The 27,594-nt window shown below is 51.6% G+C and overlaps 3 protein-coding genes across 10 annotated transcripts in view; 1 reads left to right on the forward strand and 2 right to left on the reverse strand.

The window, feature by feature from the left end:
• The window catches only part of XPO5 (exportin 5), a 29,006-nt gene extending 24,353 nt beyond the window's left edge, over nucleotides 1–4,653 (reverse strand). For 2 of the 6 annotated variants that reach the window (XM_082303216.1, XM_082303215.1), the window contains exons 1-7: nucleotides 4,492–4,653; nucleotides 4,101–4,222; nucleotides 3,410–3,482; nucleotides 2,698–2,835; nucleotides 2,198–2,380; nucleotides 1,130–1,171; nucleotides 264–290 (exon numbers count right to left, since the gene is read on the reverse strand). In XM_082303216.1, coding sequence (XP_082159342.1) covers nucleotides 264–290; nucleotides 1,130–1,171; nucleotides 2,198–2,380; nucleotides 2,698–2,835; nucleotides 3,410–3,482; nucleotides 4,101–4,222; nucleotides 4,492–4,596 — 690 coding nt within the window. In that variant the 5' untranslated portion in view covers nucleotides 4,597–4,653. Of the gene's footprint in view, nucleotides 1–263; nucleotides 291–1,129; nucleotides 1,172–2,197; nucleotides 2,381–2,697; nucleotides 2,836–3,409; nucleotides 3,483–4,100; nucleotides 4,223–4,491 lie in introns of those variants that run through there. The other 4 variants (XM_082303219.1, XM_082303217.1, XM_082303218.1 and 1 more) reach the window with 3 other exon arrangements.
• Nucleotides 4,654–4,902: 249 nt separating this feature from the next.
• Nucleotides 4,903–14,350, forward strand: POLH (DNA polymerase eta; the record flags this gene model as incomplete). The annotated part of the gene is made up of 10 exons (XM_082276907.1): nucleotides 4,903–5,039; nucleotides 5,138–5,272; nucleotides 5,362–5,603; nucleotides 5,867–6,036; nucleotides 9,270–9,373; nucleotides 10,246–10,365; nucleotides 10,986–11,109; nucleotides 11,755–11,820; nucleotides 12,439–12,602; nucleotides 13,384–14,350. The coding sequence occupies 10 exons, from the start codon at nucleotides 4,903–4,905 to the stop codon at nucleotides 14,237–14,239; spliced, it is 2,118 nt and encodes a 705-aa protein (XP_082133033.1). The 3' UTR covers nucleotides 14,240–14,350.
• A 2,092-nt stretch (nucleotides 14,351–16,442) lies between these two features.
• Nucleotides 16,443–27,313, reverse strand: GTPBP2 (GTP binding protein 2). Of its 3 annotated transcripts, none has more exons than XM_082277230.1 (13): nucleotides 27,051–27,313; nucleotides 24,797–24,823; nucleotides 24,001–24,185; nucleotides 23,590–23,698; nucleotides 22,845–23,042; nucleotides 22,389–22,563; nucleotides 21,556–21,775; nucleotides 20,995–21,130; nucleotides 20,525–20,583; nucleotides 19,613–19,784; nucleotides 19,170–19,334; nucleotides 18,471–18,674; nucleotides 16,443–18,370 (listed from the first exon to the last, which is right to left on the reverse strand). In XM_082277230.1, the coding sequence occupies exons 1-12, from the start codon at nucleotides 27,231–27,233 to the stop codon at nucleotides 18,477–18,479; spliced, it is 1,827 nt and encodes a 608-aa protein (XP_082133356.1). In that variant the 5' UTR covers nucleotides 27,234–27,313; the 3' UTR covers nucleotides 16,443–18,370; nucleotides 18,471–18,476. The 3 variants fall into 3 exon arrangements, with proteins under 3 accessions (XP_082133356.1, XP_082133355.1, XP_082133354.1); XM_082277229.1 differs by having other exon boundaries at nucleotides 18,467–18,674; XM_082277228.1 differs by having other exon boundaries at nucleotides 16,443–18,674.
• Nucleotides 27,314–27,594: the final 281 nt, after the last annotated feature.

Consider the following 27,594-nt stretch of genomic DNA (forward strand, 5'->3'; position numbering starts at 1 on the left):
CCAGAGAAAAACACCAATTCCCATCTAAAGCCACCCGCTCCCTGGAATAACAGCACCAAGAACTCCCTGACAAAGTGAGAGACTTGGACCCTTCTGCTGCCACTCCTCACTTCTCTCTTCTCAAGGGGCTTGTACTATGAGTGAACAAATCCATCTGTATGAAACTGCAGGCAATAGACTTGAAAGCCTGGGAATAGCCTAGTTCTAAGTAACCTTCCTCCTAAGAAGTACCAAAGAGCTAACTCCCACATAGCTCCACTCACCTTTGGCTCCTGAGCCAAATCAGTCTTCTGAAAAAGAAAACAAAAGAGGGTAAGTGAACAGCTACAGCACACACTTCCACCCAGCCACGGCTGCACAGGGTTCTCCTCAAGGATGCAGCCAAAAAAGAGGCTGTACCACAGTCTCATACTCAGGACATTGCTGCAGCCAACAAAGTCACCTCTGCACCCCCAGACAGGTAAGAAACCAGGACTCTAAATTGCAAGTTAAGCCACAATTCCCTTCTCATCCAAAAGGTAACACTCCAGTCAGCAGGTACCAGGGAGACCCAGGGGACAAGAAGGAAAGGCATTTCGGTACTTCCTGAAGGTTTCCAGGGAAGAAACTTGACTTTTTAAGAGCACCTTACACCCAAAAGCCAGACTCTGAAAAGATGCTGGTGGCTTTAAAGATTCAGGTCTGCAAGGATGATTTGCTCATGGTCAGAAAGGCAGCTGCAGAGAGCTGGAGCAACAACTTACAGCCTGACTCCTAGGCCTAGGACACTTAACAGCAACAATGCACTGCGTGTACCATCTTTTTGCCTAATGCAAACAAGTCCCTCAGACACTCGGGTTTGATTTGGTTTTCAGATGCAAAGACACCACAAGCATTTCTTTCCACTGCAAAGATTTGGTTTGGACTATTCATTGCAGTGATTTTAAGCTAATCAGCCTTTATCCCAAACACTTCATAAATGACCCACCTTATAAACATGTTTGTCTATTAATCCATCATACTGAGAAGCATAGCACATAATAATGGTCTTGGGGACCTGCCCATCATCTCCCCCAGTCTGTGTGCAGACAGGTGAACACCCAACCCTCAGATTTGACCCTGTTCACATATATCCCAAAGATCTGCTAACCTGTGGAGTGGTGAGGACTTCTTGTTCCTGGGGTGCTCCAACCTTGCCAATCAGAAAGATTCCACCATTAGCAGAAGCAGCCACACTTCAGAGCCTCAAGCATTGCAATGCAAACCTTACCTGGAAATGCATTTCAACCAGACTACAAAACACACCAGGGTCACCCTCCCACCACCATGAACTGCACAGAAAACTGGCTGCTCTACAGAGTGGGGCTGTTCAGCCTGACAGTGCATCAGAAAAGTGTACAGAAGTCAGGTAGGAAAGGCTTTTTCATTCTTTCCCAGTTTCACATTTAGTATAACTCTAGATTTTAATTAATGGAAAAAAAGAATATGAGATAAAACTAAGCAACTTGTTTCTAGTTTTGTTTCTCAACTGTGCTTCACTCTCAAATCCACTTCCTTTTCACAGGAACAGACTGGGGTAGACTCCCCTTCACCATCCATTGTGACTGACCTGCACATCTCTGCTTCTAAGTAAGAGTTGAGGAAAAAAGTCTCATTACACAGAAACAGAAGCACATTCTTCACTAAAACTTGACAAAAAAAGGGCTTCCTGACTTGAGCTCTTGGAGAAAAGGACCAGAGGTCCAGATGCATGTTGAGACATCAGAAACTCACACATTTTGGTGCATCACCTCAAATGTAGCTCTGCAGCATGAGAGAGCAGACACGACTCCTGGATGGCATCTCTTAACCACTGTGTGTTACATAAACTACCCCAAATTACCTGTTTCTGCCACAACCACACCTACATTTTGCTAAGATGTACACCCCTCGTGCCAGCAGGCACTCCAACAGTACGGATGAAGCACGCATCCACTCAAGCCATTTACACTAGCAAAATCAAAGTATCAACACTAACACTGCCAGCCTTGTGCATTCAGTCTCTCTGATCAGCACCAGCTTCCCAGGCCACAGCAGATTCCCTACCTCAGAGCGGCAGCAACAGAGATTTCAGTTTCTGCACTTGCTTCCCCAACAATTTGGGAGCTGCATCCCAATTCCTAAATGCCTCAGGCATTTAGGACTTAACAGACTAAACCCAAGGGAAGGAGACTCTCACCATGCGTCTGTACTTGCTGACATTCTGCTGCAGGGCAGTCAGTAGGAAGCTGAAGATCTTTTCCATGTTCTGGGTGAGGGTTTGCTGGATATCTCGCCGCCGCTGGGTAGGCAGAGTTTGAAAAGTCACCACATCCTCTGCCAAACGTAGGAGGATGAACATCACCAGTTCTGTCTGAGTTTCCTGATGTCCCAAAGCGAAATACACTACATCAGCATAGTCCAAACACTAAAATCTCTAGAGACTAGCTCAAAGATGTGGAGAGAAAGCAACCATGCATGAAGACATAGGTCACATGTTGGGAAAATAAGACAGGAAGATGGCCCTCTCTCTCTGATAGAGCCATCTCAGAATATCTTAATCTTACAGGGATTTTTGAGTCCATCACCAGCCTGTCTCACCTGACCATGAGGGAGTTAGATTTTCCTTGGGATGACAGAAGACTGACTGAACCCCATACTATGAGCAAGCAAAAGAGAACAGACAGCTGTGTTTCATACCCCTTGCTTGGAGAGGGTATCCAGCTCCTTTAGCATGTCAGGCCAGTGCTGAGGCCACTCACGCTTGATCATCTCTACCACAATGCGAGACAGCACATCCTTAATGTGACTTTCCTCCTCCAGGATACTTTGAGTTCCCTGTAACAGGAAGGGGGCAGAGTTACACAAAACAGCAAGCCTCAGGCATTTGTAACTCTGACCTGGGAAACACAGTGTTTGCAAACATTCTAAACCACAGAAACTAAAACCAAAACAAAACACAACGTTGGGCAGCTCTTCATTGCAGCTACCTTAGATGACACTCCTACACTCCCAAGCATCCATAGCTAATAAACTCTGGGAACGAGAAGGATTCTTCTCAAAAGAAGGTCACTTGGTCATGAGAGCAATCACAACAACAGAGAAAACACGACTAAGGTAATGACTTTAGTGTTTTTGCAAAGGATAAGAACATCCATAGTTACTGAATTGCCTCCTAAGACAAGAAAAAGTACCTTATATATGTTATACAAGCCTCACAACTTCCTGCCATGTGAGGTAACATGGCTATTCACCTGACAAGACAGAGAAAAGCACTGAAACAACCAGAGACGCAAAGTGAGAAAGCAATGAAACGCAAAACTGGATTCAGATCCTCCATGCTAATTAACTGGAGTATTTTTTCCTTTTGCTCTCACATTTCAGAGAATAGCCTAGTGCAGGAGGTACTTACACTGGATATGAGGCCCATAACATTGTTCTTTAGGTAAACTTTTTCTAGGCGAGGCATATTGTTCCAGCGGTATCTGTTAAAAATAAACAAACAAACAAAAAGGACACCAAGTCAAAACATTTGTAAAGATCTCTGACTTGATCCTCAACGATCCATCATTTCTTTACCTAGACACACTACAGTTCCCTGCCTCTGCCAGCACCCAATCCCTGAAAGAAAAGGCTGAGTTAAAACTCCTGCTGGCAAATGGGTGTGCCCCACCGAGGTCAACAGACACCAGAAGTAGCAGCAAAAGCACAAAGCATCAGGTCTGTAGAGGCGGCAGAGAAAGGAATCTCAGAACTGAACTAATACAAAGCCTCTTTGTTAGCAGGGGGCCAAGGACAGAACACTGCAAAGACCTACTGGTAACCCACTGTACTTATTTTCATCTTGTGATGTCAACGTGTCTTAGAGCTCAGTGAATTCACCTTCCCAACCTGCCTGAAAGCCATTCTCTTCTCTCCTTCTTTTACAGAGGACGAAAAAAATCCAGAGCAGGACTGCAACTGCCCTCTGCTGCAGAACAAACTCCCTGCGTCCTGAAAGTGCCTCCCTGGGGCGGGAAGCGCTGGAATGGGCGCAGGTCTCACGCCAACGCTGGGTGGCGGCAGGCCGGGACCCTTCCCCGGCTCGGGACGAGCTGCCTTACTTGACCACATGCTCCAGGATCTGCAGGCCGAAGTGCCGGACGATGGCCGTCTGCGTCTTCTCCGCCAGCTTCAGCCCGCAGGGCACGCAGATGGGGCACTTCTCCTTGAACTCCTCGCAGAACTAGGGGAGGGAGGGCCGGGACACGCACACGCAGTTACACGCTGGGACGGGAGGTGGCAGCCCCATCCCTGGCGAAGCACGCCGGGGGACACGCGGCCGCCCGAACCCCCCCGCCTGCTGACGGCTCTCAGCACCCCAGGGGACGCCCGGGACCTGCCCACTGGGCTCTCGCCCCACCCGGGGCCATGCGGACGGGGCGCCGCGTGGCCGGAGCCCGGCGCCCTCCCTCCCTCCGTCCCTCTCTCCCTTCCTCCCTCGCCGGGCGGTACCTTGAGGGCCTCCAGGCGGTACCGCTGTGTGGACGCCGGGTCCATGATGACGGTCACCGCCTTCACCAGCTGCTCGCAGAGGCCGCTCACCTGCTCGGCGGACATGGCGGCGGCGGCGGGCGCGCGCCACCGGCCACCCACGGGCGGGACGAGCGGGGCGGCCGGGACGCAGCTCCGCGCATGCGCCTTGGGGGGGACGGGGACACGGGGAGAACGCGGGCGCCGCGCACCGCCGCGGCGGGGACACGCGCACGCCCCACCACACCCCGGAGAACTACGACTCCCGGCGTGCCCCACGCGGAAACTACGGGTGCCGCAAAGCGGCGGAGCAAGGCGGGGCTCTCCGCCCCACCGAGCGGGCGGTTATTCAATCATTCACTCAGTCGGGCGGTAGCCGGTGGCGGCGGCGGAATGTCGCGGGGCCGGGAGCGGGTGGTGGCCCTGGTAGACATGGACTGCTTCTTCATGCAGGTGGAGCAGCGCCTCGACCCGCAGCTGCGCGGCCGCCCCTGCGCCGTGGTGCAGTACACCGAGTGGCAGGGCGGAGGGTAGGTAGGCGAGCCGGCTTGGCGATCCCGGCTCCTCGTCCCACCCCGCTCCCCGCGGGGCCTGGCCCGCCCTGCACTTCACCTTCATGTCTTGGCAGGATCATCGCTGTGAGCTACGAGGCGCGCGCCTTCGGCGTGTCCCGCGGGATGTGGGCGTCGGAGGCGCGGGCGCTGTGCCCCGAGCTGGCGCTGGCCCGGGTGCCGCAGGCGCGGGGCAAGGCGGACCTCACACGGTGAGAGCGAGGGCCGAGGGTGGCGGCGGCAGCGCGGGCCCTCCCCTTGTCGCGGGGCGGGGGCTGAGCCCGTGCCCGCCGCCCGGCAGGTACCGGGAGGCCAGCGCGGAGGTGATGCAGGTGCTGTCGCGCTTCGCCGCCATCGAGCGCGCGAGCATCGACGAGGCGTACCTGGACCTGACGGGCAGCGCGCGCCACCGGCTGCGCGAGTTGCGCGGCCGCCCCCTGCCGGCTGCGCTGCTGCCCAGCACCTTCGTGCAGGGACTGCCCGCAGAGCCCGGCCCCGATCCCGGCGGGAAGGGCACGCACCGAGCCGAGCCCGACGGGAAGGGTACGCACCGACCCCCGCCCCCCGGGAAGGGTCCGCCCCGCCGGCTTTGTCTCCCCTGAATCAAGAGCGTGGTAAATGGGGTCTGTGTTTTCCGCAGTGAATGGCTTTTAAGGTGCCTGCTTCTCCTCCGTGTGGCTGGAATGCGCCTACAGAAGCCTGTGGCTGCTGGCTGGGACTGGCTGATGCTGCGGGTCCCTTTGCTGGGCTCAGCAAGAAGTGCCACATCATATCCCCTTGTGATCCCCTTTGTGTCCCTTTTCTAGAGGAGCTGCGGCAACGTGGTTTGGACGAGTGGCTGGCATCGCTGTCTTTCGATAACCCCGATTGTCCTGATCTGCAGTTGACCATGGGCGCAGTAATTGTGGAAGAAATCAGGGTGGCTGTGGAAGCAGCCACTGGATTCAGGTGTTCAGCTGGCATCTCGCACAACAAGGTACGTGCATAATGCATTAGCCTGATTTCTTCTGAGTAGCAGAGTCAGAACATGCTGTAGATGCTCTCCTATACATACTTACAAGTCTCCTGGAGAAGATGAACCGAGGTGGGAATGCAGCCATGTGTGATCACACCTTCAGAGAAATTACAAAACATCTGGAAATGGGAGTTGTTTCCCCAGAGCTGTGGCCTGGGCAGTTAGCAATTCACTGCCTGGATTCCTGGTATACCCTAATGAGTGAGCTCACTAGGAACAAAAGGGGTTTCAGTCCACCAGAAGAGTGTTCTGTAGAAAAAACACAAACATAAACCAGGTAATCTTCACCTTGAGTTTCAGGCAGCAGTGGCTGTAGCCAGTTCTACTGACACAAATTCCCACTGACTCGGAGGCAGAAGAACACCAGGCTGGGGCACTGAGGTGAACTGGGTTGCTTTTCCTCTTTCTGGTGAGTCAGTGTTTAGGCTGCCAGCTGCAGGGATTTGGGTGATGCTCAGCCAGCTGCTGAGAGCATCCACAGGAGCATTTGGTGCATGACAGCAGCTGCAGAAACAAACGGACTTTGATGACGTTGATGCTGCAGCTACAGAGGGTTTCCTGCCAGGTGAAAGGAGGGGTGGTTTACTGAGAGCACCCCTTTTGTTTTGCAGAAGAGGGGCTTATTTATACAGGTATGACTTCATAAAGGCAGTTTCTGAGTGAAAAAAAAAAAAGAAAAACGAAGACTGAAGACTAAGTGGATGCTTTGGAGTTCAAGGAAGATGAATTTCATCTTAGACTGCTGCAGAAACAGCTGGAACTATTGCTAGCTGTACTCAGGGACTGGAGATGGTTCTGCACTGGCTCAGTTTAAAGCTAGAGCAGGCTGTGAGGCAGAAATGAGCTAGCTGAGAAAGGTCACTGTAAAAATTTCCAGTGGAAGGGATGTTCAATTTGCCTTTTTGTGTTCTTTAATCAAGAATAACAGAGAACTTCCCTGATATTCCTAGCAGGTTCTCCCAGCTTCCATTTTCTATGCCAGCATTTTTTTTTTTGAGGGAGTAAGGACATTATGATGTACTGTACTATCCCTGAAGAACTGTGTATCTGTAGCAGCAAGCACAGTGCAGAGATCACCACAGCCTACTTGTGGCTGTGCAGAACACTGTACTGTGCTTCCACAGCCATCTCACCTCTGTGGGTACAAACCTTTTCTGCAGAATAAAAGGGGTGCTCTCAATAAACCACCCCTCCTTTCACCTGGCAGGAAACCCTCTGTAGCTGCAGCATCAACGTCATCAAAGTCCGTTTGTTTCTGCAGCTGCTGTCATGCACCAAGTGCTCCTGTGGCTGATCTCAGCAGCTGGCTGAGCATCACCCAAAGTGCAGCTGGCAGCCTAAACACTGACTCACCAGAAAGAGGAAAAGCAACCCAGTTCACCTCAGTGCCCCAATCTGGTGTTCTTCTGCCTCTGAGTCGCTGGGAATTTGTGTCAGTAAAAACCATTCTCTGGCTACAGTGGCTGTTGCCTGAAACTTAAGGTGAACATTACCTGCTTTATGCTTGTATTTTTTCTACAGAAAACTCTCCCAAGGAACTGTTCTTCCCAATGAAGTACCTTGTTAGAGTACACCAGGAACCCAAATGATGAATGAGACCAAACAATTTGGAAGCGCCTGGAGAATAACAGCATGGTTTTCTCAAGAACCACACATTTACATGCCCTCTTTGACAGAACAAGTGGCCAAATGTGCAGGGAAGACTACAGCTGCAAGGTGTCAGCCTTCAGGTTTCTAACACAACTCACCCTGAGCTGAATAACCTGATGATGACATGGTAGCAGACAACATGACTGAGGCTGTCTGAAGGGCATGCATCTAGCTGAAGAAAATATTACTGTTTCCCATAATTATTTTGTTCAGTCAGTTGCACTCAAATTGGGATGTTTAGAGTGGGATCCTGGGGGGATCTGTCTGAGGTCTGCTGAGAGCCAATATTTTCACTGAAACCTACAGAGAGGGAACAACTGTATGAATTCAGGTGTTGCTAAGCATAGATGGGGCTCAGAGCCTGGGCTCTGAAAGTTCTGAGATGAAATTAGAGTTGAAAATTCTAAGCTTGAAAAAGCCTAGAATCAGTCTGAAATCACCAACCAGCGCTTCTTCTGCTTCTCCTATGCTCACCAATTGTTTCTGTGGTTTGTAGAAAAAAAAAACAACCAGTAGGATTTTGGCTAAGTCACAGTAAGTCAGGAAGTAGCCTGGAGTTGTTGTGGAGAAGCAGCAGGATGAGTCAGTAATACAAATGCTCTTGTAGAAATGCCAAATCCTGTTTCAGCATGTGCAGTTTACAGAAAGTGTCAGAAAAAGTAAATGATTTCTCCCCATGAAGTCTCAGTGATTTGTTTGGCTTGCAGCATGTCACTTTATGAGGTGGATAAACTTGGAAGTCTCCAGCCAAACAAGAAAAAACAGTAACTGGACATCTGAAAAGGGATCTACTTTGTCTAGAAAAGAGTCCAAATGTATGTAAGCCTGTAAAATGAGCTGTTAATAAAGGTATTAGCTCAATAGGCAGGCAAGAAATTTTGCTTAGTTGCAGGATGTGTGGCAAAGCAGTGAAAGAGGAAGTTATTAGACTTGTTCAAAAAAACCTCAAACACCCAGCTAAACGTATTTCAAACTGGTCTGTGTTCTTGACCCTGTGGTAGCTTAGAGTGGGAAGGGAAGCTGTACAGGAAAACATGCCTTCCAGGCTAGCCAGTCTGCATTTTGCAGGTTTCCTTTTGCAGCACTATGCTGCTGCAGACCTCACAGAGAGAAGATTAAAATAATGACACTAAGAAAATGCAAGACAAATACAGACAATGAAGGAGGAAGACATGGTGAGAGACATAGCCTGGGGAGGACTATGGGCATGCAGTGGAAGCTCTAGCATGCTTGCCTGGTGGAAAACTATGGCAACCACAACCGATGATAGACTGAGATCCCCTAAGCTGCCTGGAGTAGGAGTCCAGCACTTCACAGAACTAAAGTCTGGAAACAGCTTTGCTTTCAGAGTACCTGGCTAGCGCATGTCAAGTCCTGAGGAGGATACTGCCTAGGAGTAACCAGTGGTGCACCTTGCACATCTTCCTAGCAACTATTCCAAAGACAGCTTTTAGAGGTGATGCAGCACAAGCTGTTAGGTAGAGTCCCATTAGGCCAGTGCACGGTGTGTAGTAACAGGGTTTCCACCCTCTTCTGTATTACAGACACTGGCAAAACTGGCCTGTGGGTTGAACAAGCCCAACCGCCAGACACTGGTATCTGCACGATTTGTGCCTCAGCTCTTCAGCCAACTGCCCGTCAGCAGCATGTAAGTACCAGGGAGCTGCTGCTTCAGTGCAGCCTGGGGCTGTTCCTGGCCACCTCAGCACAGCAATTTGATGCTCACTGATAGCAGGCAGCAGAGGCTCTCAGCTCCACAGTAACTGCTCCTTAATGCTCCTAACAAATAGAGGCAATCCTGCCAGTGATCCCTTGCAGCTGTGAGCACACTTGAGGAGGACTGTGCTTGGGAGTTGCAGCCCTGCTGGTGAAGGGACCACAATCCAAAAGCCCACTAGCAGCCTGTGGGCATCCTTTCCCTGGGTAAGGCTGTGCTCAGGATGACTGCTGGGGTGTACAGGTGTAAGCCAGGAGCAACTGTGGGCAGGGAGGCCATAGCTGTTCCCCAGTGTGAGTGACAGCTGTGCTCACAGAGAGCAGATGTGGTTTGGTTTTGAGCATCCACACTGTGCATAAGTACTTTTCCTTATATAGGGAAGTGTTTACCAGCACCGCTGCTCCAGAGGAATGAATCCCTAATCTTGCTCTCCAGACCTGCACTGCTGTTCTCTCCCTTCAGTGTCTTGCAAGGAATGGAGAGGGATGTGTGTGGGAAAGGGTCCTAAGTAGGAGGAAGCAGGGCATGTGAGAGGCATTCTTCAGAGCGTGGTTTGGGATTAGATGGAGCTGAGGGAGAAGTGCTAAAATTGGGGGACCCAAGGAGCAGTTTTACATCAACTCCTCTGTGTCCTTGTACTATGAGCAGAAGAGCTTTATGTGCCAAGTGTTCCTTTTGTCCTGCTAGTCTCTAGCAGCTTCTAGCTGTCCTCATCTAGGAACAGCTGCTGCAACAAGACTTGTCATAGTCTCCACATGATGCTTCATTTGTGTTTTCTCTTTTTCTTCATTTCTCTGCCGTAGCCGTAACCTGGGAGGCAAGCTTGGCACTGCTATCACAGACATCCTGGGAGTAGAGTACATTGGGGAGCTGACACAGTTCAGCGAGACTGAGCTCCAGACTCACTTTGGAGACAAAACTGGGTAATGATAAACCATCCACCACAACTTGGCTCTTGGCAGGAACTGAGACTTCCTTTCAGTCACAGAACCTTTTAGGTTGTTCTGCTGTGATTAGGAAGGTTGGAAGGTAAAACTTCAGTGACATCTTTGGGAAGCATTGATCTATCGGGCCCACAACAGGTTTCCAGTCTTGCCTGCTTATTCTTACCCTCCCCAGAATAGTATTTTGCTTGTCAGCCAGTGCCTCAGCCTTTCTCTACAGCATCAAGGATGGGGCCAAGCTGTGGAAGGGCTGGTTCTCTGCAGGCTGGGAAGAGGGCAGTCTTGACAGTCTCATCACAGAAGAAATGACAAGGCTGGACTGGAGCCTGAAACACAACTTCTGGGGCCAGAATAGTGGTTGGAGTGCCCTGCAGACTGATGAACTGTTGCCACTTAAGGAGAAGAGGCGGAAGAGTTGTGCTGACAGGCAGTTGTGTCCTGAAGGAATCCTACCTGTTCAGCAACTGCAGAACTGGGGATGAGACGGTCACAGCTTGCACTGAGTTGAAAGCAGGGCTCAGCAGGACACTGACGTGCTGTCCAGTGATGCCTGCCTGTCTGTAGCTGCCTTAACCTCAAGCTTTCCCTGTGACTTTCAGGTCTTGGCTCTATGACTTGTGCAGAGGAATTGAAGAGGAACCTGTCAAAAACCGGTACCTGCCCCAGTCTATTGGCTGCAGCAAGAACTTCCCTGGGAAGACAGCCCTGGCCACACAGAAGGCGGTAGGAGAAGCCTACATCTAGCATAAGGCTTGGCTTTCACTGTGGAGAAGATAATACTAAAACCTGAGACTAGCTTGCAGAGCTGCTTCTTTTCGGCACAGTTAAGCCCTGAAACTCAGACTAGGGGCTCAGTGGGAGGTGATTTGAGTCCTAGAAATCCCCATTTGTCAGAAATGCATTTACAAACTCATGCACAAATATGTCCAACCTTGTTGTAATTTCCATGAGCAAAACTGTGGGCCTGTGCTGTTCGAAAGTTATTTACAGTGCCAAGCTTCAAGAGCATGGTTGCTAGAAAGAAGGTAACTAGCCCAAAGAAAGAGGGAGGATGCGCTTTAGCTATTAGCTGGGGCGAAGTTCCCGGTGAGCTGTAGGAAGATGGAAAGAGAAGTCCATGACAGGAAACCTAGATTACTTGGCAAAGTGTAGTAGTAATGCTGCAGGGCTTGTGTGGTATCTACAATGTCCTTGTTGAATCCTCAGCTGGACTGATTTCTCCAGGACTACTACAGATAGGGGGCCTTACAATAGCCTGTCCATTCCAGTCTGATCCCCCACCAGCATTCCCCAGTGTGCAGAGCACTGCTCTTGTGCTGTGGTATTGCTGTGAGCAGAGGTTCAACCTGTTATCCCTGCTTTGTCCAGGTGCAACACTGGCTCCTGCAGATGGCCTTGGAGCTGGAATCCAGACTGAACAAGGACAGGAGCCAGGTAAGGAGGGAAGGTACAGGGACACGAGGAGGCACATAGTGCATTTGCACCATGAGTGGTTTGCAGGAGGCTGAGGGTGGTGTGTGGCATGGGAGGAAATCTGCTGACCACAGGGGTGTGCCTGTGTGCTGAGGTGTCCCAAGTAGAGAGGTGTGCAGGAGCATGGCCAGGAAGGATGGTTTTGCCCCAGAACATGGCAGGGTTTAGAACGATCCTTGTCCCATGCTTTAGGATGCAGGGACCTGAAAGCCACTGCTGCTCCCTTGCAAGCCTTCTGCTGACACAGGCGTGGTGCCCGTGGGCTGTGAGAGGAAGTGCTGTGCTCCTATCTGGATGGTAGTCTCCAGGCCAGGGTTGGGAGCAAACCACCAGCTTTGGCACTGCAGCGGGGCCAGAAAATGTGTGGAGCTGCCTTTGAGGGAAAGCAAAGATTAAGTGCATCCCATCCTGTGTGGCACAGCTGTGCAAGCACTTTGGTGTTGTGTATCCCACCCCACTATCGGGAGATGGCAGGGGGGTGGTGGGCTGGGGAGGGCTCCGGGCAGGGAACGGTCGCCTTGGCTGTTCCTTCCCCTTCCTGCAGGAGTCGCTGGAAGCACAGCTCTACTCTCCCGGCAGAACCACCGCGTGGCCCGGCAGCTGATGGTGGTGATCCGCCAGCAAGGGGACACCCGCGTGTCACGTCTGTGCGCCCTGTCCCGCTATGACGCACAGAAAATGTGCAACGATGCCTTCACCCTCATCCAAAACTGCAACGTGGCTGGGGCCCACCAGGCAGCATGGTGAGTGTGGGACAAGGTGGATCATCTGTCAGAACTCGTTCTAATGTGGGAGATACTGGATGAGCCAGAGGTCTGTTGGAAAGAAACTCAAGTTGATGCTGAGTGGCAGAAGAAGTGATTCCCAGCACCCTCAAAGTAGAGTGCAGTGACATTCTCGCACTAGGATAGCCTGGTCTCTTCTGAGCCCTGAGACACTTCTGTACTTGGAGCTGAGGTTTGCTACTGGCTGGGGTGTGCCCAGGTGGAGCGAGGCTGTCCTGGCCCTGCTGGGCTGGAGAAGCTAGCTAAGCCTTGTTGTCCTACCCTAGGGACAAAATTTTTTGGGAGGAAGCCTTTGGGGCAGGAGGAAAAATGAGTGTACAACTCCTGTCTTCAGCATTTCCTTCCCTCCTTCCTTTTGCTCTGCAGTGAAGGCAAGAAGGTCAGAAGGTCCTGTCTGTTAAACTCTGACAAAGCTGCTGCTCCCTTAGGGCTCTCTCATCTCACAGCAGCTTCAGCCTGTAGTGACTGAAAGTCCAGGCTGGCAGTAGGCTGCTCCTGCTCCAGTGCCCTTCCTTTGGGAATTGCTGCTTTGGAAAGAGGGGTTCTGCTTTTCCCAACAGAGCCTGCTATGTCTGTTCTGGAGGTAGCAATACTAACTTTGTCAGAGCAAACATTTCTCCCACCCCTTGCCAGATACTGCAGTTCCCTTGTCTGTGAATGTTTTGTCTGAAGTCTTACCTCAGAAGATTTCTTGCTTTCCAGGCTGGTGTCTGAGCTGATGTTGGTCTGTCCTTTGCAGGTCTCCACCACTGACTTCGGTGCAACTCTTGGCAAGCAAGTTCTCGGAGCCTGTCACCCTCTCTACAGGCATTGCCACCTTCCTGACAGGTGAAACCCAGCCTGATGGCACAGCCACCACTAGTCAAAATGCCACATCTTGTGGGAGGGCCAGGGTCAAGTTCTTTAGGAGCCCAAGCAAAGAGCTTCGGCAGAAGCCAGCTAATGCCATTGAGTCATTCTTCCAAAAGGCAGCAGAACGGCAGCCGTCACAGGCAGCGGTAGCAACCAGCCTGCCCACTGCTGCCACTGCAGAGTCTCCTGTGCCCAGCTCCCCAGAGCACCGAGAGAGAGCTGGCGTTGGACTTGCCTCTGTGCAGTGTGACCTGGAGTCCCCTGTGAAGCGGAGTCCCAGCAACGCCAGCCCTACTTCTCCTTACAAGAGGAGTTCCTGGGAGAAGTTGCCATCAGATGCTACACAAACATCCTCAACTCCACCCAGCTCCAGGACCCTTCTGAAGTTACAACCAGCTATGGAGGGAAATGAGCAGAATTTGCCACCCTCTCCTGAGCTCACCCTGCTGCCTCCTGCCTCTCCAGGGGACCAGCAGCACTGTGAGAAGTGTGGCCAGCTCGTGCTGGTGTGGGAGTTCCCAGAGCACATGGACTATCACTTTGCTCTGGAGCTGCAAAGCTCTTTCCTGGAGCCCAGTGCTCCCATGGCTCCAGAAGCAGCTCCCAGTGCAAAGGCTGTGGCTTCCAGGTCTCCTGTCAAGGCAAAGAACAAGCCCAAGACTCCAGCAGGATCTAGTGCAAAACGACCCAAAGAAGGTGTGACAAGAACTTTAGATTTTTTCTTTAAGCCCTTACCTCCTTAACTCCCAGCCACACCGGGTGTTTTTAAAGAATCAGTGTTTTTAAAGAATCACTGTTTTTAAATACAGTTAAAAGTTTTTATAGTGCCTGTCAGGTTTTAATGCTGAAAAGTCTAATAAATTATCTCCACCCCAAGTTTAAGAGGAACTGGAACTCATGAATTGTGTAGATGTAGCCAGTTTAGCTGGTGGCAGCTAGGCCTGCCTCTGCCTGCCTGGTGTTACTAGAAGCTGCATGGTACTGTCACCTACACATCTTGCCATAGGTATTTCCATGGCATCACTACTCAGTAGTTCTGTGCCTCCTATAAAAGCAGCCACTGCAAGTGCAGCAGCTCATCCCAGGGAATCTCCAACTAAGCCTTGACTTGAACCGCTGTCCAGTTACTCAGTATGAAACCTTCAACTCGTGGTTCTACTCTGGCTGCAGTTGCAGGCCTTGCCCTTAGTGTAATTTATATGTGGTAGCTTATCCCTGTTGTTCCTTCTCCCCTCTCCACCTGGAAGACACTGATTTTTATTCCCACCCTCCCGCTCCCCAGGATTTTTGTTATAGATGGTTTGCCAGTTCCCTCTGGTGTAGCAGTCCATTGCATGATGCTTAGCAGCTCAGGAGCACACAAGACTGCTCCCGTCATATAATATTTGAGGAAGCAGTAGCTGCATGGGCATACTTTTTGGTGGGCTTTTTGAAATCTTGGCATTAATCCATAATAATTGCTATTGACACATAAATAGTGTACTGCTAGTCTATGGAAGGGATGGAAAACATGCCAAGAGTCACAAAGCCCACTCTGAAAGCTTTTGTCTGTTGTAGAGTGCATAACCACATTTTTCCTCTCTCCCAGACTCTTGAGTGACACTAGATACAACTTGCTGACAGGTAGCTGTTCTGAGTGTGCTCTGCCAATGACTTGTTCAGCTCTTTGGGCCACAGTAAAGTGGCCACTCCAGAGCTCCACAGATTACAACAGCCAACAAAGCATAATATCATGGAGGGGACAAGCAGGCACTGAGAGAGGGTGACACTGGCTCCAGGACAAGAGAAGTGCTTGCCCTGAGCTGCCTGGCAGGGCTCAGCTCTGCTACACTGCGAGCTGCCCGGAGCCTGCCAGAAGCACTGCTGCCAATAATTGGAGCTTGGCTCTTAAGGCAGGGGGAAGGAATGTGCCACGTCAAGGCAGCACTGGGTGGGGTTAAGGAAACGAATTGCAGGGAATTTCATCAGCTGCAGGCTTCCCTTCTGTGGGCAGGAGGGGAGAGAGCCTTTCAGGCAGCAGATAATGATGCAAAAGGCAGCTCTATTTGTATGTGCTACTTTCTGAACTGCACCATCCTAATTGCAGCTATTGAGCTGCTTTCTCCTTCCAGGAGACAGCCTGTGCTGGGAAACTGCTACATTACTGTCAGTGGAGTCTAATACTTGACAACACAGTTGTGAGATTTCAAGAAGCACAAGAAGCTCATTCTGTGCATGCAGCTCTGGTAATCACCAGAGGAAGGAATTACGGAGTCACTCCCAATAATGACAATCCTAACATTGCAAAGTGACAAGTTTCCCAAAGTCCTCATGCAAAGAGAAACACAACCAGTTTGTCAGGATTGCCTCATCTCCTGTGACAGTGGCACATCTCACTTCCTAAGTGTCTGGCAGGACTGGACTCTGCAGATGCCACTATCTGACACAAAAACAAGTTTAGAAGAGGCAAATCCTTTCGGTCATAAGTCATCTCCACAGGGAAACCTTTCTGACTCTGCTTGTCCAAAGGGAACAACCCGTTCTCTTGGAGACAAGGCAGTCACAAACCCCTTGATAAGGCTGAAGCTATTTTAAAAACAAACTACGGGTTAGATGTGTGCCCTAGAAAGCGTCTCTTTAATTACACTCTGGGGGAATTTATGACTGAGGAAGCTCTCGCCGCAGCCTGTTCCGCCCACAACAGCCGAAAATGCTGTGCTCAGGGTGACGTGGCTGCCTGTCACCTGAGGCTGCACACCCAGGCTTACTCAGATAAGCTGGGAGCTCGAGGTTGTAAACAGCAGTGCGTGCATTCTTTCCACACCACGGCGTGGTATTTATAGGGCTGAATGCAGGAAGCTTAGGAACGGGTGAAGGGTAGCTATCTCCACCCATGACCCAGCTCCAAGGGCAGCAGAGGAAGAGCCCAGCTCCACACTCACTCATTGTACAATTCAGCCAGCAAGCTCAATAAAACATCTTTATTCTGTACATTTATATATGTGCTTGGGGAACAGGGACACTCCCCAGCATTAGAAAAATTCAAGACAACAGAACAGCAATTATGAAGAGCATGGCACCAAGAACAGTCATGCCACAGATGGCAGGGATGAGGTGAGACCAGCCACTGGCTGTTTCAGAAGAGGTCACAGCACCCCCATTTGGGGCAGAAAACACCAGTGCTGCTGCAAAGAGCTGGAGTCCCCCACCCCCAGGCAGCTTTCTTTGTGACCCACTAGCACCAAAGGGAAGAGCCTGTTGGCAGCTGGGGCCTGTCCTTCTTGCAGGCATTGGTGAAAAGACTGTGTCATTGGAATACCCAGCCCACTGCCAGAATGGGAGTCAAAGGGATCCTGCTTGAGCAGTGACCCTGAGCCAGCAGCTCCTTTCTCACTGCTGGGCTGATGGGGATGCAGCAGTTTTCAGCCGGATCAGTGCTCCCTCCAAGGGACAGGTCACTCCTGCCACTCTTGAGCTGCCTTCTCTTCAGTTATGCCACTTCACAGGCTTCTGCCCGCCTCAGCACGCTCTTGGCAGGCTGCAGCCCCCACCTTCTCGCCCCACAAGGGCCCGGCCCAGCCTAGCATAGAGAGCCACAGCCCCGCAGCACCACGTGTGCCAGTGGCCCAGCAGCAGAACCTGCTCTCAGGATGGCAGAAGGGCCACTTACGTGTCCAAGTGCTATCACAGGCCCTCGCCCTTCTCTTCAGTCAGGGCTAGCAGGCCACCAATCCAACCAGCAGGGCTTGCTGAAGGCCTTTTTCTCATGGCAGACACATTTGGTCTAACAGTCAACAATAAAACCAAAAGCCTATATACAGCTTTACAGACCCTGCTGCACCCTCCAGGCTACACAGCAGAGCTGCATGACGGAGTGTGAGAGTGTTCCACTCTATGTACAGAGTCCTTGCTGGCAACATCAGCTTTCCTCTGACAACAAACCCCAGTGGCAATGGAAAGAAAGGAATTCTTCCTCCAAGAGAAACAAATAAAATCATGCCATTGTCAAAACAGAAGTTACCTGGTTGTGTATAGGCAACACAGCCTGTTCTCCTCACGCATTAAGGCAAGCGTGTGAGGAACAAGGTGGGCTGGGAACGGCCACACCAGGGAGCCCACTGCAAACCACTGCTACCAATGTGCAGATTGAACACCAGGTGAACATCCATGGAAACAACCTGCTCACACCAGCACAGGCCCAGGCCCTGCTCAGCTCCACAGAATGGCCTCCTGTCCAGCTGCTGCAAGGAACAGATGCAAGTACAAACTCTGTCTTCATGATGTTATGTCAGGAGGCTGTGCCACTCAGAGCAGCCACAGCTTCCTGGGAGTCAGAAAGCAGGATGCTGAAGAAATGTGTACATGTGAGTGGGGAACAGGACATCTGTCCAACAGTAAGACACTCAGATTGGAGTAACGCAAAACCAGTGCACAAATGGACACACAGCAGATTAAAGCCAACCAAGATTAAAACGGTTAAAAAGTGTCCTGAATGCATTCTGAGAGGTTCAGCCAAGCCCCTGCTGTGGGTAGCATGGCCTCTTCCATCCCCTGCCCAGAAGGATGTGCTGCAGGATGACTTGAGAGAACACTGTTATCAACCCAGTGCTCAGAGAGCAGAAATGGGACCAGATCTTGTGTCAGAGATGGAAAAACATCCCTTCACTGCTTGTCTTCAAGGGCTCTGTGCCTCCCAACCAGCAATTTTCAAACAGTAAACAAAGCCAGAACTTGCCTGCCTAGGTCTGCAGGTACCTCCGATCTATTCTGAAGGAGGGCAGGATAATGAAAGCTGCAGGCGATGTGGAGACATGCTTAACTTGTCCCACGTACGGCACTGAATGCAAGAAACTCTCCCAGGCTCCATCTCACAGTGCAAAGGAGGGACATCCACACTAGAACGGGACAGCAGCAGCTCCAGGCATTGCTCAGAAAGCCACAGGAGCTTCCATCCTTCTCCCCAGGTGCTGGTGAGTGGAGATTTCTCTGACCTACTGGTAGTCAGAAGCTCAGCTGTCCAGGCCCCAGGGACTCCTCCAGGCCGTTTTCTTTGGTGGTGATGGCTTGGAGGTCAGTGACATGCCCAATGCCTTTGGTGACTCCTTCACGGAAAAGCAGTTTGGCTCCAATCTTCAAGTATTCAGGATGCTTGATGAACCTGAAACAGACAACCGCCTTCTCTCCTGTCCGCAGCTTGTCCTGAAAAGAAAAATGGGAGAGCTTAGACCCATCTCCCAAGCTGATGCATGAAGAGGTTAAAAAGTGTCCTGAATGCATTCTGAGAGGTTCAGCCAAGCCCCTGCTGTGGGTAGCATGGCCTCTTCCATCCTCTGCCCAGAAGGATGTGCTGCGGAATGACTTGAGATAACATTGTTATCAACATGTGGATAGCAACAAGATGAGGCAAATAAGCAGCGTTCTTCAGACTGCATGGCTTGAGCCCTTCCCATTACTGTATACATAAGAAGAGACAGGAAGACACAAGCTCTGAAGAATGGAGAGTTCACCTCTCTTCTTTAACAAGTTTGGAGGAAAAGCAACCATTGGGCAGGATAAAGGGATGGAGTCTGCTCCTAGGAAGGGACACGGCTACTCAAAATACCATCAGCCCCCAGCTTTACCAGAGGGCATGGTGGAATCCCAACAAACCCCACAGGGAGGTCCATCTTCCTACCCTTTCTTTCCATGGCCTACCTTTCCATGGATCTTCTCTACGATAGCTGTCTGTCGCACATTCCCCACGTGCACTGTCACCTGAAACCCCTTCCGGAAAGTTGTGGCATGGAATAACAGCACGATCTCGGCTTCAAACACTGAGCAGATGGTGGGGTTCATTTCTGGGCTCACCATGACCATGCCCTGCAGAACAACCCAAGGTTCAGACCAGTTAGGGCCAGTCCCCTTGCTTCTGAACAGCCCCCAAAACCACAAATACACCTCCACTCCATGACTTGGGCTTGCATCTCATTCTCAGCCTTGCCCTCATTGTACTTTGTAACTTGGCCATTTCCTCCCCTTCCAGCAAGTTTCCTGCAAACATCTCTATTTCATTCCCACCCTATCAATGGGGGATCTCCAGGGAGGCCTCCAGTCCTGCCCACTGGACCAGTGAACAACCAGGCAACAGCGGGACCAACCTTGCGCAGCAGGGAGCGGTCGAAGGGTCCAAGGGCCAGGGTGGCTGCCTGCCCAGCCCGCAGCACGCGGCAGGCAGAGCGGTTCCGTTGGATACTGCACACTTTCAGCCGGAGGAACTTCCCATCGTCAGTGGGACCAACCACCAAGTTCTCCCCTTCTCGGCAGATCCCACTGCCCAGGGTAGAAGAGCAGGACACAGTTCATAAGGAGACAAAGACATTTCACCCTCCAAGATTAACCTGAACAAATTCTGCAGGGCCAAGTCTTCGGACTCTTACCCTGGACCAACTGACAGGGATACAAAGCTGCTGAGAACCGGGATTTCTTACAGCAGGAGTGAAAGCCACACTATCACTCTTAAGAATCCCAGGTACAGACAGGGGCCATTGTACACCCAGTGCTCTGCCACACTGCATTGTTTCTGGTGGAGAGACCTCAGATGATGCTCGTTCAGTGTGGATGTGCTGATGGTCAAACTGCTCTGATGGCTCCTGAACACGGAGGGACAGCTGCCTTTTCATGGGGTAGTGTGCAGTTAACCCCTGCTGGAATCAGAGGATCTACCTTTTACATTGCCTCCCCCTACTTGAGGAAGGAAGAAAGCAACTCCTTGGGATCATGCCTAACCACTGCCAACTCTAGATTCCAGCATGCCTTCTTTCAGCATGCTTCAGGACACATTCCTAATCCAGCAACTTCAGAGCAGACTGTCTGCTTGCCACCATATGACCAATGGTCTGCTCATGTCACCTCCCAACACCCTGTAGGGCTCTACTCTCACTTGGCTCAGTCATCTGGCAGCAGTCAGGACTGAGCCTCACACAGCTTACACTTCTGCAGCAGGTGACTCTAACCTCGTGGGAGCTCCAGCAACCATTCACATCCACACTCATCTGCCTGGCATCACTTACCTTGACAGAGTTCCTCCCACAACAGTCCCCACCTCTGGCACTGTATAAATTTCATCAACCTGCAGCAAGGCAACAAGAATAAGCTGCTCAGACAGACAGCTGTGAAACAGCACTCCAGAATGAGGACAAAGAGCCCGCCCCTTGTGAGGAAGGAGGTGAGCTCTCTGGTGGTCATCAGACACCATGTCAGAGCTTCACCAGCTCCCACTACCTTCCCATTAGAGGAACAAATCTCTGCCTTTTAAATAGCAACCAGAGAAATGATCTTATCCCCAAGACAGACATCTCATGGTTAGGACATATCCAGCCTATCAGGCTTTTCTCAAGGACCAAGTCCTTTTTTTAATGTTTCTCAGTAGTCCAGGAATTCACCATGTCTCTACCTGTGGTGTCCAAATTCCCCAAACGTCCCTCCCATGGCACAGCAATGAGTCTGGTATCAGAACTGGAAACAAACTACCCTTATGCACCTGAAATTCTGTAAGTTGCTGCATTAATTCTTCCTGCTCTTTACTGTTGGTCAGTGGAGGGAGGATGTTGAGGAAGACTTTCAAGAGATCCAGGTTCTCCCCAGAAACACTGGACAGTGTGAAGATTGGGGTGATGCTGTCAGACACAAACAGACAGAAATAAGCAGAAGGCCTGAGTGCAGCTCCAGAAGGTTTCTGGGATTCTGAATCTACTGAGACCTGCAGGAAGATGGATCCTACACCAGTAAATGGCTAAAGCAGGAAGGCTGGGTACAACGCCACAGTAACCCCTGCCTCAATGTTTGGTTGAGGCACCAATCCCTTGTCCACACACATTTTTCTCATGGAGAAGTAACTAATGCAGCCTTTTGCTCCCATAGCCCAGAAAAGTTTGGGAGGGGAAAATGCCTTCTTGGAGAATGCCGAGATAGGAAACTCGATGAGGAGCAGAGATGTTCAACACGTGGTCACCTCCCCTGTGATTACCCTTCCCCAGCTCTGCATGCCAGCCCAGCCTGAACTGCCTGCTGCTCCCAACAGAAGAAAGGAATGGTTCCTTACTTGGGAGATTGTGCAAACTGTTGTGCTGCTGTAACAGCATCGTCGTCTGAATTCACAAGCAGGGGGAGCTTGTTGCAGCCTGGCTGCTTCAGGATTCGCTCCAGCTGCTTCACTGTCCGTTCCACGGTGGCTTTTGAACACAAATCAACTTTGCTGATGACAATGAAGAAGGGGACCTTGAGGGCCATGGCCAAGCCCAAGTGCTCTCGTGTTGTGCCCGCTGCAGGAGACAAGTGAGAGTGTAGGTGCAGCAGCAGTCACCACTGTAGCTTGTTTATGCCGACAGCTGTGCCTCCTGGCTATCCCAAGGGCCCACTCTAGAGATTTCATCGTAACTGCTTAGTTCATCATACAATGAAAAAGCAAAATTATTCTTTTAAACAAAACCAAACATCAGTCCAGAAAAATAAAAACCACCAAGAATTTTTGTGACTGATCTGTCTGCTTCAGAAAGATGCAGTAGTTTTCATTCTTTGGCTAAAGTTTGTCAGAGATAGATGTGGGAGAACTCCAGATGCCTTTTTACAAGGCTTTGGGATTCAGCAGCCCTAAGAATATGTCAAAGTTGTTTTCTTTTCTGACAAACACAGCCCCAAATCCCAAACAAAGCCTCTCTGTCCAGGGTACTTCAATGCGGTCTACAGCTGGTAAGAGGATCCCAGCTCTACTCCCCTCCCAGGCACTCATAGGCACTGGCTTACAAGATATCAGTAGAAGGTTACAGGTTAATAAACTCTTCTGACAACCATTCACAGCTGATAAGGACCCATTCCCCCACTCTCCATTTCTCTTCACATGTTGCAGTCAATCCATGCAGGCAGGGCAACACTCACCAATGCCAGTGTTGGCACTAACCACCAGCATGGCAAAGTCTGGGCAGTAGCTGGTGAGGCCAAAGATGGTTGTTTTCAGATACTTGTGGTGGCCAGCCAGGTCAATGAAAGTGATCATTTTGGAAGAACTCTCACAGATCTCTTCTGCTGTCCGGGAGTCACTATAATTTACCACCTAAGGAACATAAGGAGCTTGTGAGAGAGGCAGCCCCAGCAGGCAAGTAAAGAAAACCCAGCTCTTATCTACCCACTTTGATCTCAGAATTAGTAAATAGAGATCATCCACCATGGGTGCAGGAAACAGTGTCTGTTGCAAACGGACAAGCAGCACTCAGGTTCACCTAAAAGGACACAGAACTGTGCCACCTCTCTTCCCTCCTGTCCCACTCACAGTTCTAACAGAAGGGTAGTCCTATTCTCCTCCAGCTTTCTGAGTTCAGCAACCCACTCTCTTACCTCTCCTTTGCTGTTGAAGCCAAGGATCTCAAAGCTGATGCTTGATGTTCTTCCTGACTGGATTTCATGGAGATGCCGGAAGAGGTTAAGGCGTGCTCTGCCCCGCCCGTTGTCCAGCTCTCCTTGCGTTAGGACACCCAACAACGTTGACTTCCCTGAGTCCACATTCCCTAGGACAGCTACTCGAAGGTCTAAGAACTATAGGAAAAAGAACAAAGAAATCATTAAACTTAAGCACTACTGTGCTGAGTGCATGAGCATTACTGGGCAGTGGAGATGCAGCTCAGAGAGCTTCCCTGCATCAGGGACACTGTGCAGTTTAATCTTGCTCAGATTCTGCTCCTGCTCCCAGCAAACCACTGCCCAGCAGTCGTGATACGCTCTCTAGAGTTGAGATGTGACACATTAGGCTTTGGTATCACAAAAAAGGCCATTTGCTGCAGCAGACCTCTAAATCCTTCCTTGTTTGCACACTGGTCTGCATCAGAACCGCCGCCATAAAAGCGAAATAATTTTTCACCTCTGATCCAGGCAATCTCCCACACTGACATCTGCCTCAATCACAGTCTTGGAGATAAGAAGCGTTATCATCAAGCCTCCCTCTGGCAGCCCTTTAAAACATCTGCTATGGGCCAATCTATGACAAAGTGCCTCTAGGGCGTGGGCTCCCATCCCAAAAGGAAGCTGCTTGTATGAAGCCTCTAAGTCTCCAGCAGGAGGAGACTGCCAAATGACAGGTCCCTACCTGCTGGTTGTCAGGCACCTTTCGGACAAGCACCTCCGTTATCTTCCTTGGAACATCACTGTCGTAATCGACCTCCCTCTCCCGCAGCACTGTAATGTCAGCCCCAACCCTGCCACAAAGACAAAAGGAAGGCGTGAGACACACTTGTACTTGACAGCTCTTGCACCTCTAGAATAACAGCTGACAAAGTGAAGGGGATGAAAGCTGGGGATAGCAGGGAAGGATCCTCGCGCTTCCAGACAAAAGCCCTATAACTTTCCTCATGTTTCTAGAGCCTCAGGACTGAAGGGATGTCAGTCATACAGGGGCTTTGTAGGATGAAGCCAGCTGCTCAGGGGAGTCCAGGGAGGGAGCCTCTGTACCAGAGGCTGTTGATGCTCGTGGGCCCTGCAGACGAAGAGGAACACTTACTTCTCCGCCATACGGCGCAGTGTCTTGAGCGAGGCTCGCATCTCCTCCTCCGAGAGGCCCACCAGCAGCCCATTGTCCTCCACGCCGATCTGATAGACAGCCTCACCTCGGCCCTCCTGTAGTCGCCACTTCATCTGTGTCACCAGGTGCTCAAAGCGGTATTGCGAGGGGTTCACCAGCTTTAGCTGTTTAACAGAGGGGTAGCTCTAGTCACAGCCTGCATGCAGAGGCAATCCCATTGCCCAAGCCAGCAACTCCCAATTCTGTGAAGCAATGCTCCCAACTCTGACCCACCTCTAGAAAGTACAGCCTGTATTAGTGTCTGAACAGAAGCCATGGGACAGGTGAGAAAGGGTTTCACAAAGGTAGAAGAACCTTCCTGCCTCGTGACAAAGGGATCCGTACCCTGCCTGCTGCAGGGTTAAAGACAGCACTCTGGGACCAATCTGTGATCCAGGAGCCAGTAAGTGCAAATGGCAGAGCAGCCACAAGAAAGCGGCAAATCGTTTTCAGGGATATCTGCATCTCTCTCTCAAGAAAAACATAGTGGGTATCATATACTAAAAAAGATTCCTAAAAATGAGTACTGAGAGCAAATTTTCCAGCTCTGCATACTGGGTAATGCTTGGCACAGAGACACTGAAGATGAATGGTAGTTCCTTAGGGCAGTGTCCACTTTTCTGTCCTTTCCTTGGCCATGTTACCCATAGGCTGTCTTTGGTAAAGTTACTTACTGCAAAATAACCCTCTAACCCTCTGGGAGGAAGACCTCCTTCTGCAACCTCAAAAGACTCACCTTGTACTCGATGTTTCCATCTTCTGCCTGGTCAGAGAATGAAACAAGACAGAAGAGTTAGATGCTGTGCCCACAGGGACTTCTACAGGCACCTGATGCCTAGATATTCTGAAACTGGTGCTGAGGATTTCAGAGAGAGGGAAAGGGGCAAAAAGAGACTGTGTTAAGTCCCAGCCTTCTGCCATTCTTTCCTACACTCAACTAGAACTCTCCTTATGGTTTGTTTGTGCTGTTTGCATCCCACATCATGAACACCAGAGGACAAAACTAGAGTGGGACACAAGGGTAATACTGTCCAGGGGGGAGTTTTTTTCTGGACAGTAAAGAATAGGGCCAGCCTAACAGTCACAGAGAGAGACAGACAGAGAGTTCCAGTTTCAAAAAGGCACAGGCCAGCATATGATTTAAAGTCTCCCCCCTCACCCATCCATGACCCATAAAATGCCACCCACAGCATCCCACTCCCACCCTATCCAGCAGCTTCCATCCATCCAATGTGCACAGAAACAGGGGCCTGAGAACAAAAGCTTCTGCCTCCTCTCCTGCTCAGTGATACTCTCCCTCACTCAATTAGTTTTTCATTGACTCCTTTCTATATCCTTATGCATCTTCTCTCAACAAGGAAGGACTACAGACATAAGGAAGCAAGGCAATGACTCCTTTGCCAGCTAGTCACTGGCCAGACAGTTCTGGAGAACCAGACCTGATTGGGACTGTCTGTACACAACGTGCTCAGAAGAACTTCCTCAGCAAGGGCTGAAGCCATACGGGGTTGTAACAGAAAGGCCCAGGTATTCATCAAGCTCACTTCAACCACAACAGGCTCCAGCTTTCCATATAGAATATCTAGACAGCACTGAAGTAATTTTTCCCATTGATTCAGTGTAAGGACCACTGAGAAAGGGCTGGAGCCTGCAGGAAGCCACATACTCTGTCAGACTAAATGGGGCTGGCAACAGTAAGCACTTCCTTTTCCTCTGGACACCTATTTGCATGTCAGGAGAGGCAACAGCCCTCTCCTTGCCTTCCAGCTCAGCTCTTAACCACAGCGGTGCTTACAGTGGCAAAAGGCCAAGAGAAGTTCTTAATTGTCAGCTCAGTTCTTTAGCAGCAGAGCTATACAGTGAGAAAAGGGAACTTGTGGAAGGCTTTCCTCTCTTGCCATCTACCAGCTTTCCAATTCTAAGAAAAAACCATTCACCTACTGCACTGTCATCTAAATAAGGGAGTGGGTCTCCTTCAAGGCACTTGAGACCAGAAAAGCAACAAGCCTAGACTTGCTGGGGCACACACTGCACAGGGTAGCCAGGGACAGGAAGCTGCGTTGAAACTACAGGGGTCTGTCCAGCCTCCAGCTGAAAGGAACAAGAACTAAACTACGGCTGCAGGGCACAGTCCTGCCTGTGGAGAAGATCTATCAGTAGCCAAGCGCTGTCTTCCCATCTTGCCAAGAGTCCCAGCCCTGCCTTGTGGAGGAACTGCTCCCTCCCAGGACAGGCTATTATATATTTTACAGAAAGCTCATTGACTGGGGCTGAGCAATTGAGTCCGGGCCACCTCAACTCTCCCCACACTGACAGTTCTATAAGAGCAGTGACAACTGCCCCAGCTGACCACACACACATGTACTACCAATGCCACTTCTCCCTGCTGCAAGGGACAAGTGCCTCACACTCTGTCCATATCACCTGCAGCCCCATGTAAGAAAACAGCTGCCAAATTAGCTGGGAAGGGAGTCACTAGAACCTGCTGAGCTTGGCAACTGCAAAGGGGCTCAGACCCACCAGATCATCTCTCGGGGAGAGAGATGCGAACGGGATCTTTGGGACTACGAGGCGAGCAAAGCTTTATTTCCGAAGCTATTCCGATCGCAGGCGGCAAAGCGCCCACAGACAGACGCCAGGCAGTGCGATACTACTTCCGTGGACCCCACAAGGAACTCGCTGGCACCGGGGACAGGAGCACAGCCGGAGGAGAGACCGGGGCAGGCGGGCACACGGCTCGCGGGGCCGGGGCTGCAGGACGGCTCCTACGGCTGCTGTCAGCGCGACCCCGGCACGGCCCCGCAGCAGCACCGCCGGCACCTCCAGCCGGACCCGCCACCCAACCTGCGGGGTCCGGGCGTGGCACCGACCCGCTCTGGGGGGGACACCGGCCCTCCGCCCCTCCCGCCCCTCAGCGGCGGCGCCCCCCGCCCCGGGGCCTGGCCCCGCTCCCTCCGCGGCTGACGGGACGCGACGGCCGTAGAGCTCACCTCGGGCGGCAGGTACGGAGGATTGTTGGCCTTCCCTCCGCGGCTCCGCCCGTTCTTCTTCTTCGCCTTCGAGCCACCGCCGCCGCCGGGCGCGGCCCCTCCGCGCCCGCGCAGCGCTGCGCCTGCCCCGCCGCCCGCCGGCCGACAGCAGCCCCCGAACAGCTCTGACACTCGCGAGTCCATGGCGGACAGCGCGGCTCCGCCGCCCCGCTGCAGCACCCGCTCCGTTCCCCGCTCGGCCCGGCCCCGCCGGCCCGGCTCCGGCCCCGGCGTCACCGACCGCCGCGCGGCGCCCCGGGAAAGTGAGTCCCGCCCGCCTACAACGCACCGCGCGCCTCCCGCTCAAAACTACACCTCCCGGCGTGCCCCGCAGGGCGATCCGCCGGCTCCCGTGCGGGTTCCATCCGCGGGGGCGGATGGGAGTTGGAGTCCGAGGGAGGGGCGTCGCCTATCGGCAGCGGCGGGCAACGCGCGGTATGCCGCCGCTCCCCGGGCCCTGCTCGCCGGGATCTGTGGGCGCCCGCGGGTTGCCCCTTTGGCAGTT

The sequence above is a fragment of the Coloeus monedula genome (assembly GCF_965178545.1).
Source record: "Coloeus monedula genome assembly, chromosome: 2".
In the NCBI taxonomy this organism is placed as follows: Eukaryota; Metazoa; Chordata; class Aves; order Passeriformes; family Corvidae; genus Coloeus; species Coloeus monedula.

Coding starts and splice junctions, on each gene's coding strand:
- GTPBP2 (XM_082277230.1), bottom strand. CDS start 27,233: ATGGACTCGCGAGTGTCAGAGCTGTTCGGGGGCTGCTGTCGGCCGGCG. Junction 24,186..24,796: donor ATGGAAACATCGAGTACAAG/GTGAGTCTTTTG, acceptor TCTGTTAAACAG/CTAAAGCTGGTGAACCCCTC. Junction 21,131..21,555: donor CAGTTTGCACAATCTCCCAA/GTAAGGAACCAT, acceptor TGTGTCTGACAG/CATCACCCCAATCTTCACAC.